Source organism: Hyla sarda, chromosome 4, assembly GCF_029499605.1.
Source record: "Hyla sarda isolate aHylSar1 chromosome 4, aHylSar1.hap1, whole genome shotgun sequence".
Classification (NCBI taxonomy): Eukaryota; Metazoa; Chordata; class Amphibia; order Anura; family Hylidae; genus Hyla; species Hyla sarda.
In genome coordinates, this window is record NC_079192.1 from 275453191 (window position 1) to 275474226 (window position 21036).

Sequence of the window (21036 nt, forward strand, 5' to 3'; positions counted from 1 at the left end):
CACATCCCTGAGTTAACAATCATCCAGAGTCTCCATTTTGATGCCGGATGATTGGACACGGCAGAGGGCACCGGACAGGGGAACTCGGTTTGCTGCTTTTCCCTGCCAGTCTCCCAAAAACAATGGACACCAGATGCCATGCAACTAATGTGTAAGTTGTCATTAGTTATGGTATCAATTGCATCGAGATCTAAGCTGAATTCACGGATGCCGGAGATATGTGACCCCACCCTTACACAATTGGCTGTATTTGTCCATATTCTAAAAACAACTTTTCTTTATAGGAGTGAACAACAGAAAATTGCTGATATTTTTTTGAAGAAAGGTCCATACCTTAAGATGTATTCTACGTACATTCGAGAATTTGATAGGAATGTGGCATTACTTGATGAACAATGCAAGAAAAATGCTGCTTTTGCTGGGGTAGTGAAAGATTTTGAGGTAAGAAAATGTCTCAAGATTTGTGTTATAATAATCTGCTAACATGTAAAGGTGATATACCATGTGAAGCTAAAATATCGTGAAACTTAACTCTGGTTGGTGGACTGCTCCTTTTCTGCACTCCTGTTTATGCTTACAATACTGATGCAAAATACAGAAGGAAATACTGTTGTATGAATAAGATTTTTACATTTGTTTTTTGGACTCTAGGCTAAGTGTTAGTCTGTATGTGTCTAGGGATTGTGCAGTATTGCAATGTTCTAATGTAATGCATCGTATTCTTTCAGGTGAGCCCTCGTTGTGCTAACTTGGCTTTGAAGCATTATTTACTCAAACCGGTTCAAAGGATTCCTCAATACCGATTGCTCTTAACAGGTAAATGAACACGTTTCTGTGAAAAAAAACTTCTTTGTATTGCTTGATTTGTGGCAATTAAGTTAAGTTTCTAAGAATGTTTAAAGTATAAATAGATTTCTGATAAGGTAAAAGTTATGAGGTAAATTACAATAGAAAAACTAGAGTTTCCAATTGTAAGTATTGGTTAAGGAGTTGTCCTGACCAGCCTGTAAGCAAAAGGGGGATGATTCTTGGTAACCACTCATAAATCCTGATACTGGACCTGTATGCTCTTGTGTAGATCCCATGTTGTCACTTACATGAAGAAAAAAGGGCTGGAGGTTAGTGATCGACCGATTATCGGTATGGCCGATATTATCGGCCGATAATCACGATTTTGGGCATTATCGGTATCGGCAATTACCTTGCCGATAATGCCCCGTACCGCCCCCACCGTACCGCCTCCCCGACCCACCGCACCGTGTCGCACCCCCCACCGTAGTGCTGGGCGGTATACCGGTATGAACCGGATACCGTTTTTTTTTTTTCTCTCACGGTATGGATTTTTGCCCATACCGCTATACCGGTCGGGCCCCTCCCCCACCCTCCGAGTCAATAAAAAAAAAATTAAACTTACCCGTAATGGGGGTGGTCCGGGCCATCCATCCTTCCTGTAGTGTCCGGCGGCATTCCGGGTTGAGGGTGAACCGGTCCGGGCTGTCCTTCTCCGGGGGTCCTCTTCTCCACTCCGGGCAGGCTCCGGCCTTGTACGCTGCATAGACGCCGTGACGTCAGGTGCGTCGCTGCGCAGCGGCGTCTATGCAGCGCTACTAGGCCGGAGCCTGCCCGGAGTGGAGAAGAGGACCCCCGGAGAAGAAGGACAGCCCGGACTGGTTCACCCTCCACCAGGAATGCCGCCGGACACTACAGGAAGGATGGATGGCCGGACCACCCTCCCCGGACGGTCCCTGCAGCAACTGGGAAGGTGAGTCAGGGTTCTGGGATAGACAAGGGTCTGTATAATATACTATGCCTACAGTAGGCCCTCCAGCTGTTGAGGCCCTCCAGCTGTTGCAAAACTACAACTCCCAGCATGCCCGGACAGCCAACGGCTGTCCGGGCATGCTGGAAGTAGTAGTTTTGCAACAGCTGGAGGCACCCCTAGGCGCGGCGGGGGGAGCTGTGGTGGTGATAGGTCTCAGGACCCCTGTACAGGCAGGGGGAGAGAAGCGGGTGGCGGCGGCGGCCTATGGCACCACAAAAGCCACTGCAGTGCATTGATTTAAAGCGCCCGCTTTAAATCGGTGATCTACAGCGGTGTCGCGGGGGATAAATAGCCGATAACTTATACTGGAATATCGGTATAAGTTATCGGCTATCGGCCCTAACCTCCACCGATTATCGGTATCGGCCCTAAAAAAACGATATCGGTCGATCCCCACTGGAGGTGCACATGGGAAGAAGATGGTGACGAGGTTAAAGGGTACTGCTTTAAAACATATCTCCTATCCCAGCAGTCTCTCACTGTGCATGGGACGGTGTTTAGGCATGTGCTCCATGCATTCTCTATGGGAGCATTGGAGATACACAAACAATGTACTCTTGTATCTCCAGTGCTCCCATAGACAGTGAATGGAGGGCATGCTGACATGCTGCTCCATGCACAGGAAGAGAGAATGGCTCTGTTCTGGGGAACACAGTGGGTCCCACAAGTTGGATGCCTTTAATAACATTGATTATATTGTGACATTGTCACCTGCCATGGGATGTGTTATATGGGGCATCAAATGAACAGTCAGACATTGGAAGTTGATGTTTTGGAAGCCGGAAGAATAACCAATTATAATAATTGACTTTTACAAGGGCCAAACTGTTCTGGTGTGAGAAATCGTTGTAAAAGCTTTTCACGAAATGGGAAAATGCTGGTAACTCTTTAAGCACTCTGCTCTATATGGTACAAGGGCCTTCCCTCTTGTAGTTGCCCCTTTAATGACACCTTAGAGGTGAATGTATATTATTGCCTGTGAAATAAGAGATTCGTTTGTTTAGGCTCCTTTTGAAATATTAAGTCCAGCACTCCACATCAAAGCAAAGCATTTCAGTGACTGCAGGAGAGGGGGCCTCCCGGTTAGTGCTAAACTATGTAGCTTTTCTTTGTGTATTGACTTCATGTGTTCACCTCTGTGCCACATCAAAGCAGATGGCTTCACCACAGACATGCTCTTTATATTAATGAAAGTCTCCTCTGCTTTGTTTTGTTGTTAAACTGATGATAGATTTATTGTCCTTCTCCTACTGTATATTTCTTGGCATTTTCTCAACAGAGAAGTGACTGAGTAGGAACTGACAGCTCTCCAAGGGAATTTGAGCATTTGTATAAAGATGTTTATGTCTTTATGTATAATACCTCGCAGTAATATGTTCTGTAATAAGTGATATGTTTATTTTTTTTACTCTATTTTTTTTTTTTTTGCTTTGGTGATTAATTGATTAAACCATAGAGTGATAGTAAGATTCCTGGACATGTACTATGGAACATACATAATCCAAAAAACTTGCACTGCTTCTGTTTTGTTTTACTGGCCACCTAGTGGTGATAACACTGTATAATCATTTTTCCGAAACCTTTAAAATTCTGTGTGTGTTTCTCCAAAAAATATTTGAGTGACTGTTATTAAAGGGGTACTCCGGTGGAAAACTTTTTTTTTTTTTTTTTTAATCAACTGGTGCCAGAAAGTTAAACAGATTTGTAAATTACTTCTATTAAAAATCTTAATCTTTCCTGTACTTATTAGCTGTTGAATACTACAGAGGAAATAATTTTCTTTTTGGAACACAGAGCACTCTGCTGAATCATGACCACAGTGCTCTCTGCTGACATCTCTGTCCATTTTAGGAACTGTTCAGAGCAGCATATGTTTGCTATGGGGATTTTCTCCTACTCTGGACAGTTCCTGAAACGGACAGAGATGTCAGCAGAGAGCACTGTGCTCATGATTCAGCAGAGTGCTCTGTGTTCCAAAAAGGAAAGAATTTCCTCTGTAGTATTCAGCAGCTAATAAGTACTAGAAGGATTAAGATTTAATAATAGAAGTAATTTACAAATCTATTTAACTTTCTGGCACCAGTTGATTTAAAAAAAAAAAAAAAAAAAAGTTTTCCACCGGAGTACCCCTTTAATGTGTACTGGGCAGTAGGATATTGTAAAATAGATTTTAGTGTTAAAAAGCTTTCTTTATAGGTTTGATAGTTACATGTTTTTATAAAAAAAAAAATTTTTTTTTTCAGATTACCTCCAGAATCTCTCACAGGAATCTTCGGACTACAATGACACACAGGGTAATGTGTGCATATATATATATTGTCATAGGCGTATCATTACAGAGGTATTCCAACCTGGTAATAGGGACTCATCAGCCCCCTCTGGCCTTTTTTGTGGTTGGGAAGCCATAATCAGCCAAGCCGGCTGTATTATACAATTTGTGTAGCTCCCACTGACTTTAATGGGAGTTGCATGAACAGTTGTCTCATCAAGATCCTTTATCCATATTTCATATTAGGTATATGGATATTATAGAGTAAGTTCACCTGTTTGGAACCTCCATCTATTAGCCAGAGTGGCTTTGTTGGACTGGAACTATCCTTTTATTACATTGTTGGCCATTTACCCTAATTCATTTGTTTCCTCCATGGTAGCCATGGCTTTCCCTAGCAAAATGAGTTGTTTACCATTAGAGGAAGCCACTACTATCAGCAGATCACCTCAGTGCCAACATATTCAACACAGTTCATTATACTGTTCATTATACTATATTTAAACATTCAAACATATGATTTTTGCTTCAAATTTCATATCAAAAACCCAATGAGAACTTACAGTGCATTGCAAGAGAATTGGGCTTTACAAAAAGACTACATTTATGACACACTCTGGATTTTCCAAGCTGAAACCTACTTTATTCTGCTGCGGATTCCTTCTGTATTTCATTTACTTTACATAAATAGAACATTTTCACCACCTTATGAATAATTTTTTATAAGATGTTTTTGAGTGAATCCAGTGTCCTTACAGGGTACCTGTCATGTCATCACAAGCTTAGAAAGGGCATCTATTCACTTCTACATACACATGGTGCACTAATCAAAAAATGTCTGCTCCTGTTTTGAGCTGGTTAAAGTAGGTTACCACTGATCATCATGCTGTGTGCAGGCTTGACTGACTGCCTCCGCAAACCTCATTTTAAAATAGTTTTTTTAAATGGAGTTGTCTGAAAATGGGCATCCTTGCTAATGGGCCTTTTTAGGGTCATAACTTATATATTTTTTTCACTTTTGTAGCTGCCTTGAGCGTAGTCATTGAAGTTGCCAATCATGCCAACGACATCTTAAAGCACGGGGTAGGTACCCAATGTAGCATCATTAGGATTGATTAGATATGGGATATGTAGGATAGAATTCATAATTTTCCGCTCCAGCACAGAGTGGCAAAATTGTGCAATTTTTTTGAGCATGCCCCTTTCTTTGTTCAAAACATATTGTACAAATTCCCGCTTTGCAGAAACATTTTGCACAAAAATGGGGATTACACAAATATAATTAGCTACTCTGTGCTGGGGCAGGGAGTCATAAATTTCCCCCAAATAGTTTATTTAAAGGAGAACTATCAAGCAGGACAACTTATCCCCTATCCCAGTCCTGTGCAGGAGATTACCCACGGTCTTAAGTTTATCCCCTATCCTAGTCCTGTGCAGGAGATTACCCATGGTCTTAAGTTTATCCCCTATCCTTTGAATAAGGGGTAAGTTTTTCGGCAAGATAGTTCTCCTTTAATTGTTAAATTTAAAATATGCTGCTGGTTTATTTTGCATATTTAATTTTTTTTTCTATTTGTAAGGACAATTTTCAAAAGCTTATGCAGATTCAGTACAGCCTTAATGGTCATCATGAAATTGTCCAGCCAGGAAGGGTATGTATTAAATTCTCTTGCATGTTTTATTTTATGAATATTCTTAATATTAATTAAAAGGATATTCTGGAAATCTTTTTTTTTTGGGTCTTACAAACTACAGACGATGTATGTTTAAACTGCTCAGGATGAGGATTAAACAGAAACCTGTATTTGCCTGCTACTGATCTCCAGCAAGTGCCGTTTCCAACAGCCAAGTACTTCCTGCTGTCCTCTTGACATACAGGAAATACCCACTCAGCCAATCCCTGGCTAGGCAGGTCACCAACATGTAGTGATAGGAAATACCTACACCGCCATGTGTCGGGATGGAAAACAGGAAGCAGTGACTGCCGGGAATAGCACCACAAAATGACATTGGCGACAGGTGAATAGGTTTCTTTATTTTTTCTTCCACCCTGAGCTGTTTTAGACATAAAAATATATGTCTCTAGAATACCCCATTAATAGTGCATATTTAGCATTTTCTTAGTGATATTTCTAGCTGAAATGTACAGATGTGGGCAAATATTTTCAGACTGACACAGATTTTGGTTGCTAATTGAGTGTTTTTTGATCTTTTAGTCAGGTGTTTCTGTTGTATACTGAAGTACAATGAAAAGCATTACATATGTTTTTAAACTTTTATTGACAATTACACCAAGTTTATGCATAGACTCAATAGTCTCAGCATTGGCCCTTGTTTTCCAAGACTTCTGCAATTCCCCCTGACATGCTAGATATCAGTTTTTGGGCCAAATCCTGACTGATGGAAAATCATTCTTGACTTAACAGTGCTTTGAGTATGACAGTTTCTGTGTTTTTGTTTATCTAAGGAATTTAGATCTGGGGGAGGGGGGGGGGGGGGATTCCTGGCCATGGACCCAACATTTCAATATTTTCTTCACTAAGCCACTTAGTTATCATTTTTGCCTTGTGACATGGTGCTCAATCATCCTGGAAAAAGCATTTTTAATTACCAAAATGCTGGATCATAAGAGAAGCTGCTCTCTGAGGATGATTAGATACTCTTTATACATAGCAGTGTTCTTAGGTAAAATATTAAGTTAGTTTACACTCTTGGATGTAAAGCAAGCCCACACATAAATGTCTTAAAGGGGTTATCCAGGAAAAAACTATATATATATATATATATATATATATATATATATATATATAAACTGGCTGCAGAAAGTTAAACAGATTTGTAAATTACTTCTATTTAAAAATCTTAATCCTTTCAGTACTTATGAGCTGCTGAAGTTGAGTTGTTCTTTTCTGTCTAAGTGCTCTCTGATGACACCTGTCTCAGGAACTGCCCAGTTTAGAAGCAAATCCCTTAGCAAACCTCTTCTACTCTGTGCAGTTCCTGAGACAGACAGAGATCTCAACAGAGATCACTGTTGTCAGAAAGAAAAGAACAACTTCAGTATCTGATAATTATTGGAAGGATTAAGATTTTTTTTAATAGAAGTAATTTACAAATCTGTTTAACTTTCCGGAGCCAGTTGATATAAAAAAGTTTTTTCCTAGAATACCCCTTTAAAGGAGTAGTCCAGTGGTGATTCAGTGGTGAGCAACTTATCCCCTATCCTAAGGATAGGGGATAAGTTGCAGATCGCGGGGGGTCCGACCGCTGGGGCCCCCTGCGATCTCCTGTACGGAGCCCCGACAGCCCGCGGGAAGGGGGCGTGTCGACCTCCGCACGAGGCGGCGGCCGACACGCCCCCTCAATACAACTCTATGGCAGAGCCGAAGCGCTGCCTTCGGCAATCTCCGGCTCTGCCATAGAGATGTATTGAGGGGGCGTGTCGGCCGCCGCTTCGTGCGGGGGTCGACACCCGCTATCTCAGCGGAGAGCCGGGGCCCCGTACAGAGAGATCGCAGGGGGCCCCAGCGGTCGGACCCCCCGCGATCTCAAACTTATCCCCTATCCTTAGGATAGGGGATAAGTTTTTCACCACTGGACTACCCCTTTAAGATGCATTACTGTTGGCATGACATAGGCTCATGGTAACTTCATTAGACCAAATTACTTTACCTCAGTCATCTGCAGTCCAAGCCAGACTTAAACCAGACTTTTCTATATTGCTTAACGCAGTTATCAAAAATGTTGTGAAGTAAACATATGAAGGAGATTCTTTAAGGAGATTTATGATAATTCCCCTGTTGATCTATGTGACCCCTTATTGAAGTGGGTAGGCCTTTAATAGGTTAGAGCAGGTTTAGAAGCATTGCTGTGTAGTTTCAGCTGTAAAAGCAAATCTTTTGTAAACACTCATAAAGTGGTAACTGCAACCAGCTAAAGCAATTTGAGAAAGCATCTGCCTTTCCATATGTAAATGATTTGCCTGAGAGGTTCTTGTATTGATAGGTTACTCAGCCATAACAGGAAATAATCATTCTGTTCTTACTACAGCCCATCCCACCTTATGAAGCCCGGCACAGCCACTCTTAAATTGTTCCATGTAAAGTGTTCAGACATAGCAGATTTTTTCTGATGCAGATTTTTTTGCTAATGCTGCAGATTTTAAAATCAGCTTCTTGTTCTCAAATCTGAAAGTTGTAGGAAAAATTTACTACATGTGAAACAAGGTTTCAAAGACACAGTTCACATGTATTGTGTTGTACATATCTGCCACATCTGATTGCAAAGGAGCTTACCATTGGTTGAAGTGTGGCTTTGGAATGCTCAGGGGCACTCCAGCGTCTGATCTGATCGCAGGAGGTCCGACTTGTGGGAACCCCCCATGATCTCCAGAACAGGCTCTGAATCTCCCAGCAGTATGGAGCACGAGGTAGTCACATGCTCCGTGCATTCTCCATGGTAGCGCTGAAGACACACGAGTACAGCGCTCAAGTATCTTCAGCACTTCCATAGAAAATGCATTAAGCATGTGTCGAACCCTTCACTTCCAACTTGTGGCCCTATTCTGAAGATCGTAGGGGTCCAAAAAGTTAAACCTCCCCCACCCACTTCGATCACATACATACTTAGAGGATAAGTTATTAAACACTGGAGTACCCCTTTAACAACATGATCTTGTTATTAGTGAGCACTGTGCTACTTCTTTTTGCTTTTGGTCTTATTGTTTTATTTTCCTTGTTCAGGTTTTTCTGAAAGAAGGGACTTTGATGAAGCTTTCCAGGAAGGTCATGCAGCCGCGAATGTTTTTTTTGGTAAGTTGCCAGACTAGTGAAAACATGCCGAGGAAGCTCTATACATAGCAAAACAACTTTTCTGCTGCTTATGTATTTCACTTGTGTTTATTAACCTTTTATTAACATTTTATGTGGGTTACTATACCCCCTCTCCCACCATAGGATGGATTAAAGGGGAACTCCGGTGGAAAAGAAATGTATTCAGATCAACTGGTACCAGAAATTTAAACAGATTTGTAAATCACTTCTATTTAAAAATCTTAACCCTTCCAGTACTTATCAGCTGCTGTATACTACACATATACTACAGAGAAATTTGTGAATTTCTTTTCTGTCTGTCCACAGTGCTCTCTGCTGTGCACCTCTGTCCATGTCAGGAACTGTCCAAAGCAGGATAGGTTTACTATTGGGATTTGCTTCTAATCTGGACAGTTCCTGACATGGACAAGAGGTGTCAATAGAGAGCACTGTTGTCAGACTGGAAAGAACTTCCCAAATGTCTCTGTATTATACAGCAGCTGATAGGTACTGGAAGGCTTCATATTTTGAAATAGAAGTAATCTACAAATCTGTTTTACTTTCTGGCACCAGTTGATTTGAAAACCTTAGTTTTCCACTTGTTTCCACTGGAGTTCCTCTTTAAAGACATATAACTTGTTATACAGGCTATATCGAATTGCAAAATGTTCCAACTATTTATATACAACCCCAGTCTCTAAACACATTTGTTATAGAATTATTATTATTACTATTAAACAGAACTTTTACATACTTAGGTGACATTAACAATGGAAACATTACTAATAGAATATAATTTGTTTCCTCAGTTTAATGATGCTTTACTATACACGACTCCTGTCCAGTCAGGAATGTATAAACTTAACAACATGCTTTCTCTGGCTGGGATGAAGGTAGGTGTTTATATTCTATTGTCTAGCTATATACACCAGTCGGCCATGACATTATTGCATTGACAGGCAAAGTAAATTACATTGACTTTTATGCAGCAAGCTAATAGTCAGTTCTTGAAACTGATTTGTTGGAAGCAGGAAAAATGGGCAAGCGTAAGGATATGAAAAGAGCTAAATTCTGAATGCTAGAAGACTGTGCCAAAGCATCTCTAGAGAAATAGGTCTTATAGGATATTATTCCCGGTATGGATTGGATAGCACCGACCAAAGGTGGTTAATGGAAGAAGAACTGGTGAACCAGCAAATGGGTCATGAAGACCAAGTACACCTCTTAATGACAACAGTATTCTTGTCAATGGCCTCTTTCAGCAAGAAATTGTGCTCTACTATACTAAACAAAATTGTTCCAGAATGATTTGAGGAACACAACACACATTTCAAGGTCTTGACTTTGACTCCAGATTTCCCAGATCTCAGTCTTATTCAGCATCTTTGGCATATGCTAGAAAAATAAGCCTAATCCATGGTGGCTGTCCGATCACAAAATTCAGGGCTTAAAGACTATGTATATTTTGTGTTTTCATTGCTAATTTGTTTCCTGTAATCAAAATGAAGCAACATTCTAAATAGTCTTTATTAAAAATGTACTACCATGCAGCTGCTGCTAAGAACAATAGAATGTATCTGTCAGATGGACTTTCTGCTCTTTCAGTATTAGGGAAAGCAGCAAGGTATACACACCAGCTTGAGAGTATGCACAGAAGGTAGAGAATCCTTGAAAGACAACAAGCATAGGCTGTAGATAAAGTAAAGCACTCAAAAAGGCAGTTTGCCGGGGAGAATCACATAGACTGTACAAGTATAGAGAAAAAAAGAGCTTGCACATAAAACTGTAGAGCCTGTAGAAGGAAAACCACCTAAAAGAAAATGTTTCTTGCACTATTATAGTAGAAAAAAATATAATAAAATGCTTTTTAAAAGTGTACATAACCTTAAAAGAGAACTCCAGAATATAAAAATTGTCCCCCATACTGCCGGCAGTAAAAAAAAATAAAGGTGTACATATCTTCCTCCGCTCCCCCGGGGCCTCCGGTAACCGACTCCGGTCTCCGCCGCGATCCTCCTCCTGGTTGCTGGTGGTCGTCGAGTCATACTACACTCAGCCAATCAGCGGCCGCAGTGAAGCCCCGACTCGGCTGGCAATAGGCTGAGTGGCAGTGTGAGAACGCTTCAAGACACAAAATTCTTCACTACACCGGCACCTGCTGCCGGGGCCGAAAACGTCACACTGCCGATCAGCCTATCACCGCCCGAGCCGGGACTTCACTGTGGCCGGTGATTGGCTGAGTGCAGAATGACTCGCCGACCACCGGCAACCAGGAAGAGGATCGCGGCAGAGACCGGAGTCGGTTACCGGAGGCCCTGGGGGAGCGGAGGAAGGTATGTACATCTTTATTTTTTTACTGCCGGCAGTATGTGGGACAATTTTTATACTCGGGAGTTCTCTTTTAAAAATTTTTTGGCAGCATGAGGCAAACCTGCACAATATTAGGCTTTAATGTTATGGTTAATTAGTGTATTTTAAGATATATTTTGATATAGTGGGGCACTATAGTTTATTTCTGAATTTTGCTTTTCAAGGTAAGGAAGCCAACCCAAGAGGCCTATCAGAATGAGCTGAATATAGAAAGTGTGGAGAGATCCTTCATTTTGTCTGCCAGGTATTACACAATGTTGCTGTTTTATTAAACATATTGGGGAAGATTTATCAAAAGCTGTGTAGAGGAAAAGTGAAGCAGTTGGCTATAGCAACCAATCAGATCACCTCTTTCATTTCTTAGGCCTGATTGGTTTCAAAGTTCAATATTACAGGCCTCACAAGAAAATATATACCATGCCAACAGCATCAGGATCAACCCTTACAGGGGAGTCCCGTGCTGCAAGAGTAAAAGGCAATCAGTAAGAAAAGCAATAAAGAACCAACATAAACAAGAGCATAGACTTAAGAAGAACAGCTATGTCCCAACGACTTCTTTTAAAACAAAAGAACCAAGTACACCAAAGGAAAATTAGTAACTGGATAACAGTGCCCCAGAGGTATTATGTAGAAACTTGCATGAGAAGTGAGACACCATGGACTGGATATATGGTGGACCATGGGAGCCATAGAACTTCAAAGTGCTCCTGTGTGTTTAAGAGGGTAGAATTCGTCTTTTCATATTGCAATATGATGGACTAAAAATAGGGGGTCATCCACCGCGCAGCAATATGGATTTTAACTGTTAGGGAAAAATTGAATAAGTCTTAGTTGTATTTCTAATGCTCAGAAATCTATTGCTAAGCAGAAAGACACAATGTTTTAAAGAGAAATTTGCCCCCAACATCCTAAAAACCTGTGTTTAAAGGTTACAGAATATCAGGCAGGTCCACCAGATATGTCTGTAGTCTCACGCTTCTGCACATCCCCGAATGCAAGTTGCAGGTACATTATGGTACATAAAATTAAATCTAGCAAACACAGTCCTTATGCTGGACTATGTGTTTAGGGATATAACGGAAGTCAGACAAGCAGGCAAAAGCACGGTCAGGGAACAGGCAAACTGTCAGGATCCTAGGAAAGCTGAGAAGCAAGCAAGAACTGGTCAAGGCTATAGAAAGACCAATCATGGGCAACAAAGCAAAGCAGCTTCCAGTTTAAAGGGGTACTCTAGTGGAAAAAAAAATGTTTTAATCAACTGGTGCCAGAAAGCTAAACAGATTTGTAAATTACTACTATTAAAAAATGTTTTTCCTTCCAGTACTTATTAGCAGTTGTATGCTACAGAAGAAATTCTTTTCTTTTTTAATTTCTATTTTGTCTTGTCCACAGTGCTCTCTGCTGTCACCTGATGCCCATTTCAGGAACTGTCCAAAGCAGGAGAAAATCCCCAAAGCAAACCTATGCTGCTCTGGACAGTTCCTGACACGGACAGAGGTGTCAGCAGAGATCACTGTGGACAAGAAAAAAAGAAATCCAAAAAAAAAAAAATTTCCTCTGTAGTATACAGCTGCTAATAAGTACTGGAAGGATTAAGATTTTTAAATAGAAGTCATTTACAAATCTGTTTAACTTTCTTGCACCAGTTCGTTTAACCTCTTAAGGACGGAGCATTTTTCAGTTTTTGCACTTTCGTTTTTCCTTCTTACATTTTAAAGAAAAACTGTCACTTGTTTTCTCCCGCACTATCCACAGGTACTGGTGGATAGTGCGGGAGACGCTGATTAAAATGAGCCCTACCTTGTCCGGATCTGCGCCGCCGTTCTCCCGCAATTGTAGTTTTATTATCTTTTGAAATCTTCCTGCAACTTTAAAGGGCGGGGCTTTGGCAATTAACTGGCACTGACGTCAGCGCCGCTTATGAATATTCATCCCCCTCCCTCCAGTTCTCCCTTTCTTTGCCGCTCCTAACTGGGGGGAGGAGGGATGAATATTCATAAGCGGCGCTGACATCAGTGCCAGTTAAGCGCCGAAGCCCCGACAGTGCCAGTTTCAGGAAGATTTCAACACATAAAACTACAATTGCAGGAGAACGGCGGCGCAGATCCGGACAAGGTAGGGCTCATTTTAATCAGCGTCTCCCGCACCAGTACCTGTGGATAGTGCGGGAGAAAATAAGTGACAGTTTTCCTTTAAATATCATAACCCTTTCTTTTGCACCTAAAAATCCATATGATGGCTTTTTTTTTGCCCCACCAATTCTACTTTGTAATGACATCAATAATTGTATCCAAAAATCGAAGGCAAAACAGAAAAAAATAATAATTGTGCGACAAAATTGAAGAAATAACGCCATTTTGTAACTTTCACAGTACAGTTTTCTGTAAAAACGACACATTTTGATTTTGTCGTACTTCTGGAAAAAATCATAACTACATGCATGAAAATTAATAAGTTTAAAATTGTCATATTCTGACCGCTATAACTTTTTTATTTTTACGTGTATGGGGCAGTATGAGGGCAAATTTTTTTTGGGCCATAATCTGAAGTTTTAATCGGTTCCATTTTTTGTTTTGATTGGACTTTTAGATCGCTTTTTATAAAATTTTTTATGGTGTAAAAAGTTACCAAAAATACGCTATTTTGGACTTTGGAATTTTTTTTTTGCACGTACACCATTGACCGTGCGATTTAATTAACTATATATTTTTATAGTTCTGACATTTACACACACGGCAATACCACATATGTTTGTTTTTATTTTTATTTACACTTTTTTTATGGGAAAAGGGGGTGATTCTGATTTTTATTAGAGAAGGGGTTAAATCACATTTATTAGCTTTTTTTTTAACTTTTTTTTTTTGCAGTGTTATAGCACACTCAGCACGTTATAGCACAGCTTCTGAGCGCGCTTCACAGACCGGGAGCCAGTCACGGACATAAATATAGGTTTGTGGTCGTTAAGGGGTTAAAAAAAGTTTTCCACAGGAGCACCCCTTTAAATATCCCTCATCAGGAGGTGCTGATTTGAACGGCACTGTCCTCTCCTGGGCTAATCGGGTCTGTTACGCAGTGACGTGCGACACTGCTCCGAACAGGGCCCCTAAAAACAGAAACAGACGTAGGTAAGAGAAATCCCGGCACTCAACTGCAGTTGACAAAGGCCATTATGAGCCGAAACTCGTGCTGTTTAAGACATATGCAGTTTATGCAAACAAGAAGAGGTTGTCCAGCGTAGGTAGGTGAGGAACAGGATACTTTATTGCATATAAGAATACAGGTACACGATAAACATGAGCAAAGGGGTAGTGTTATGGCCCTACAAACGGGCTTTAGTCATGAATAAACCTGAATAAACCTACAACTTCTGAAGAAACTTTTGAGTTCCGGGATTTTAATTACCTACATTTGGATTCATTTGATCCACGCGGACCACTCGGTATAGTGCCAACCACTTACTCCTGCTAACACAGAACAAGGAACTGGCGGCTCTGGACAAATCATTCACTGCATAGACTAAAGCAGGGAATGAATTAGGAGTGGTCAATACAGATTATTATCTCATATTCCTATACAATTAAAATATATTATGTTGAATACAGCTATAGTATGAGGACAATTTTGCATCTATTACTAATCCAACTGTATTTGACTTGTTGCGAAAGTCTAGAAGGTAATTTTCTATTTCAAGCAAATATGAATTTCTAATGGAGCTGTATTATGTTCTTACAGCTCGGCCTCTGAAAGAGATGACTGGCTTGATGCAATTTCTGCTGCCATAGAGGCTTATGCCAAAAAGAAAACTACCTTCAATCCTGCTAAAAGTCAGGAAGAGGTATGTCCAATAAAAGAAACATTTGTTTGATTATTATTATTTAGCTTTGTTTTGATTATAATATATAGTATGCAGACTATAAATAAACTGTATATTGTGTAGGAGGTGCACAAAAATCATGATCTTCTTATGTCTCAATTTAGCTGTCAAGTAGACAGTGGAGGTTGTTAATACTGTGAAGCCCTAGGACATAGACTTTAATATACACATCAGGTCCATAGACCAGGAACATAGCGTAAGGCTAAGTTTACACTTGGTTTTTTTCTTGCAGTTTTTGGAATACTGCCACTGCAGTTTTTGAGCCAAAGCCAGAAGTGTATTCAAAAGGAATAGGCCATATAATGGAAGGACTTACACTTCTCCTCCCTTATGGATCCACTTCTGACTTTGGCTCAAAAACTGCAGTGCTGCAGTGGTAGTTTTCCAAAAACTGCCAGAAAAAAAACCAAGTGAAAACTTAGCCTTAGCGTTACTTTAATATATATATATATATATATATATATATATATATATATATATATATTTATTTATGCAATAACCCAACATATTTTATTACTTGTTCAGACTGATCCTGAAGAGGAAGGAGATAATACTCTTGGATCAAAGGCACCTATCTGGATCCCTGATGGCAGAGCCACTATGTGCATGATCTGTACTAGTGAATTCACTCTCACCTGGAGAAGACATCACTGCAGAGCATGTGGAAAGGTTTGTCCTTATTTTAGGCAATGCCCTATTATCTTAATGCTTAATAGTTAAAACTATGAAGTTAATGCCACTGCTTAGAATATTAATGAAATATCAGGAGACAATATTTGGCATGATGGAAAATAACAGAAAATCCTAATTCTAAATGGAACAAAATACTTAGAGGATTTGCTACTAAACAGAATCTTAAAAAAAAAAAAAAAAAAATCAAAACAGCATCTACTGTTGCATCCTGCAATCCTATTAAAGTTGTCATTTCAAAGGACATGCTGTATGTATATGAAAGTGCTTCTGGGTTGCAGCCACAACCACATGTACTCCATGGCAAATCAGTCTGAGGCACCTACATGTGCACGCATCATATAAGGAGCTGGATTTTCTGCTGTCTGCAGCAATGCGTCTGTGGTTCCTTCAGTATAAACAAGAGTCTACACTATGTGAGATGGATGGTGTCAGGGTAACTGCTCATTGTACTATTAAGAAAATTGGCTCTTTGGTACAGTGTTGTTGGAAACTTTTGATCATTGTTTATTTGATGTTGCTTGTATAGTGCCAATATATTCCACTGCACTGTACTATACAAAGATTAAACAGTATCGAAACCCCAGTGGGAATCAGAACCCATTTTTTCGTATGTTAGGCCCCTATCTACACGTCCTCATGTTTGTGTGTAACATAAATCTTTGTTTTTTCTTTTGTACAGTTTGTTCTGTTTTATTCTGTTCTGTTCTGTTTTACATCCATATATATTTAGATTACTATCAGAGAGCAGCAAGGGCCCTGTGACCAACTTTGCATGTGTATTTTTGTATATTTTATTCCTTCATTAAATTTGTGAATGTTTTACAAAATCCTTTAATTCATATTTTTAACAGTGATTAGAGGTACAAGTGATATTATTTAGTACGATCTATTTATTTACCCAAACAGTATATATTGAACACTTTTTTCATATACAGTGGTCCCCCGACGTACGATACTTTCAACATACAATGGTCTCTCAGATCCCATCGTATGTTAAAGGCAGCTTCAACATACGATGCTGCTGAGTGTCTTGGCCATCGCAAAAATGGCTATTCAGCAGCGCTGACTGCTTCAGCAGCCACCAGATAGCCGTTTAACCGGTTGCCGTCTAAGGAGTCGGCAACCAGTGTATGGTGCGGGCTCCTGACTCGAGACCATACTTGCAAATCATTCACTGCCAGCTCCCAGCTGATTCTTGTAGCTGGGGGCCGGGGTTAATTACCCTTTAGATCGCTTCTGTCAAAGTTGACAGCAGCGTCTAAATGCTCCTTGGTGGTCCAGTGGAGTGGATTCCCCCCCAGCGCAATTGCGGGGGGGGGGGGGGGGGGGCAATTCACTATGGAGGTAGCCGGAGGGCTTAGCTCTGCCTCCTTCTGTCCGTGGCTCTTCATTTGACTTAGCCTGGCTGGACCAGGCTCAACGAAATGAGCACAGATCAGACAGATCAATGGAATTCCATGGAACTCCATTGATATGTGTGAGGAATCTAATGATTCTTCCTAAAAGGCCCCTAAGGGAAAAAACACATTAACAGTTTAAAACACATTAACCCATTAGCCCCTTCCATATTAATAGTTCAAATCACCCACTTTTTCCTAAATTCCATATAAAAAATTATGTAAACATAAAAAATTAACATATGTGGTATTGCCGTGTGCACAAATGTCTGAACTATAAAAATATAATAATTAAACCGCGCAGTCAATGGCGTATACATAAAAAAAAAAATACCAAAGTTCAAAATTTCATATTTTTTGTTCACTTTGTATACCCTAAAAAAAAACATAGAAAAAGCGATCAAAAAGTCCCATCAAAACAAAAATGGTACTGATAAAAACTACAGACTACGGCACAAAAAAAATTAGCCCTCACACATCCCCATATACGGAAAAAAAAAAAAATTTATAGGGATCAGAGGAGGACATTTTTAAACATACAAATTTTCATGCAAACAGTTATAATTTTCTTAACAGAAATAAAATTAAAATCAAACCTATATAAGTTGGGTATCATTTTGTTCGTATTCACCTACACACACTCAACATACAATGGTCGTCCCAGAACCAATTACCAGTTTTCCATAGAGATATGTTCTTAACATACAATGGTTCCGGGGCTCCAGAACCAATTACCAGTTTTCCATAGAGATATGTACTCAACATACAATGGTTCCCGGGCTCCAGAACCAATTACCAGTTTTCCATAGGCATATGTACTCAACATATGATGGTTTCAACATACAATGGTCATCTTGAACCAATTAATATTGTATGTTGAGGGACCTCTGTACACAATAAGACATCCAGTATACATGATAAGACATCCCTTTTCTACATATACTATTCTTTTGCATTCCAGGCACATCGTGTGAAGGTGCCTCTGTTAGTTAATCCTGGTCACCTACAAAATTTTAGATTGTGAGCTGCACTTTTTGTTGCTAGGAAATGTCAAAAGTTTTCTAAAAACCTTTTAAGTGGTACCTAAAAACCATTAAAGTGGTACTCCAGAGAACTAAACCCATAGCCCATCCTTTCCCTTTTACCAACCTATTTATTTGTCTAAATATCATTCATTAGCTATAAAGCAGTTTCCCCTCTTTCAGCTGTCACTTACATGCATGAAAGTGAGAGAAAAATGTCACAATCAGATCCACCTTGTCTCTGTTCGAAGGCCTTACTAAGAGCAGCCCCCACCCTCCTGAAAAACAAAGACCACGTGGTTTCTGTAATGTCCGTTTATCTGTATTTTGCATTTTTCTGCTTTGGGCCCTGTTCAGACATTATGTTTATTTCTGAACAGTTTCTGTGTTTATTCTCCCTGGTTTGGGAAGAGTTAATGCTTCCGTATTCAGTACTGGCAGGATATATAAGGCCTCTTCAGGTGCTGCTCTGGCCTGGTAACTGGTTACTCTGACCATGTTTGCATTATGTTCACTTTGTCTGTCTGAACACATGTCCTGAGTTTAAACCATGGTTATCTGTCCTGTTTGATATCTAGATTTTAGCTTTCCTTGTTTTAGTACATTTGACGGGTTTTAGCATGCTATATCCTGCCTGGTAGATCTGTTTGTAGCTTTGTAGTATTCCCGTTATGTTCCTGACTTGTTTCCTGACATGTACAGTTTGGTCTGTTTCGTTTGTATTGACGCCCTTGCATTTTAGCGTAGGAGGGGACCGGCACCCAGTTGTCATTCACCGCTAGGGTGTCTAGGCAAGTAGGCAGGGAGAGTAGTCTTAGGGACAGCTTTAGGGCTCACTAACTCTCTGCTCCCTGCCACCTAATCATGGCAGGTTTCTGTCTTGTCTAGGGGTCCTGCTTCACAGTGTCTTGTTCAAAGCCATAAACCCCTACCCCTTTCCTCCCTGTGTGATAATCTTACTGGCAGAGAAACAGCTCCTGTGTATATTCTCAGTCACATGATCGCAGCAGGCAGAGAGATACAGAGAGCTCTCAGCACAGAATGCTGCTCTATGCCTGCTGTAGATCTAATTGCTGACTGCAGCCAGTCAGAGAATAGCATTATTTATTGCAGGGGGAGGGATAGTTACCAATATCAACAGCATCAATAAAATGGGGTGCTGTAACCAAAATGGAATTGTAAGTTTCCTCCGCATGAAAACAAATATCAAAAATTTTAGGAAAAAGCATATAAAACGTAACTTTTAATGATAAGATAAGATAAAATATTATAATGCAATATTGACCCTATAAAACACTAAGTGAGTAATTACACACAAAAAGTGAGAAAATCAATATACACACACCAAATGCCAAGATGGCATATTGGGGGCCAAAGGTATAGGTGGGGGGTTGGAGTCGAATAGCCTGACCCTAGTCTGGCCCCAAATTCACCCTTCTTGGCTAGTGTTGCATCGTGTTGCATCCCTAGGACCTTTCTAGGGACAGGTTCCTGTGTGGGGCCGCCTTTTTCAAGTTGATGAAATACTAGCCAAGAAGGATGAATTAGGGGCCAGACTTGGGAGGGATAGTTTGAAAGAAAAGACTTGTACAGTGTGTACTGCTCAGTAATAGCAATTGGCCAGCAGCCATTATACAGAGCTGCTCTGACTGCTGGGAGTTGTAGTCTGGGCTGCAAGCATAGGAAAATAATATTCAGGAGATAACAGGGGCCACAGGAGCTGGTAGAATCGCAAGGATAAAGTACAGGGGACACAGAACAGGAATTGTGGTGGCTTTGGGGCATTTTTTTTTCTTTACTTCCCTAGAGCACCCCTTTAACTATCATAGATCAAATATACAGAAGTATAAGTACATGTTTACATGTTTTTTAATAAATCACTGTTGTGATTATAAACTATGACTCTATGAATTACAGATACTGCGAGGCTTTTATGCAGCCCCATTCTCTTTCATCTCAGAGCTCTGTCCCCCTGCTCTGTCCCCCGTGGGCTTATATATTATTGAGGGGAAAAAAACACATTTTTTTTATTTTTGTTTTACACTTTTTAGGTCCCCATTGGGGACTATTAATATTAATGATAGCAGCCAGAACTCAAGAATCTATTAGTTGGCTCTATGCAATATTTTATTGTAGGATATAACTGACCAGGTTAACATATAAATTGTTCCTAGGGTTCTATGTATAATGTGATATGTTTGACTTTTAGATTGTGTGTCAAGCCTGCTCAACAAACAAGTACAGCCTGGAATATCTTAAGAATCATTTAGCACGTGTGTGTGATCACTGCTTTGAAAAACTTCAGAAACAAGGTATTGTTGTCAGGAAATCGTTACTTCCTATTTTCTTCCTCACATTTCTAATTTACTGTTCTTGTTTGCCAGGTTTTTTTTTTATTTTTGTGCAACAAAAGTGTGTTTGCCGCTTTTTTCATAAAGATATGATTTTTTTTTTTAACCTTCTATGATGCCAGTGCTGGAGTAGATGTCAAAGTCTGCTGCAAGGGGAGGGAAAATGTGCCAAGTATGTCTGTACAATTTTTGCATACATAACTGCAAGAAAAAAAAGTGTCACTATGATTTCATTGAGAAGGTAGTCATAATATGAAAATGATCAGCTATGATGAAGCCAGTTATAGCAAGCCTGCCTTATGATATGGCCCCTTAAAGTAGTTGAATTTCATCTTCAGTATAGTTAGAAACAGTATGCAGGTTTTAACTCCAAAAAGCTGTGTTTTTGCAGTCTCATAGGTAAACCTGGTCTGATGTTAAAGGGGTA

The 21036-nt window shown here is 40.1% G+C and overlaps 1 protein-coding gene across 1 annotated transcript in view; it reads left to right on the forward strand.

Moving 5' to 3' along the window:
* The window catches only part of FGD6 (FYVE, RhoGEF and PH domain containing 6), a 91433-nt gene that overhangs the window by 54340 nt on the left and 16057 nt on the right, over positions 1-21036 (forward strand). The window contains exons 7-17 of the mRNA XM_056574319.1: positions 285-441; positions 729-816; positions 4066-4116; positions 5116-5174; positions 5672-5743; positions 8834-8902; positions 9712-9795; positions 11437-11516; positions 15005-15107; positions 15672-15815; positions 20468-20570. Coding sequence (XP_056430294.1) covers positions 285-441; positions 729-816; positions 4066-4116; positions 5116-5174; positions 5672-5743; positions 8834-8902; positions 9712-9795; positions 11437-11516; positions 15005-15107; positions 15672-15815; positions 20468-20570 — 1010 coding nt within the window. The remainder of the gene's footprint in view (positions 1-284; positions 442-728; positions 817-4065; positions 4117-5115; positions 5175-5671; positions 5744-8833; positions 8903-9711; positions 9796-11436; positions 11517-15004; positions 15108-15671; positions 15816-20467; positions 20571-21036) is intronic.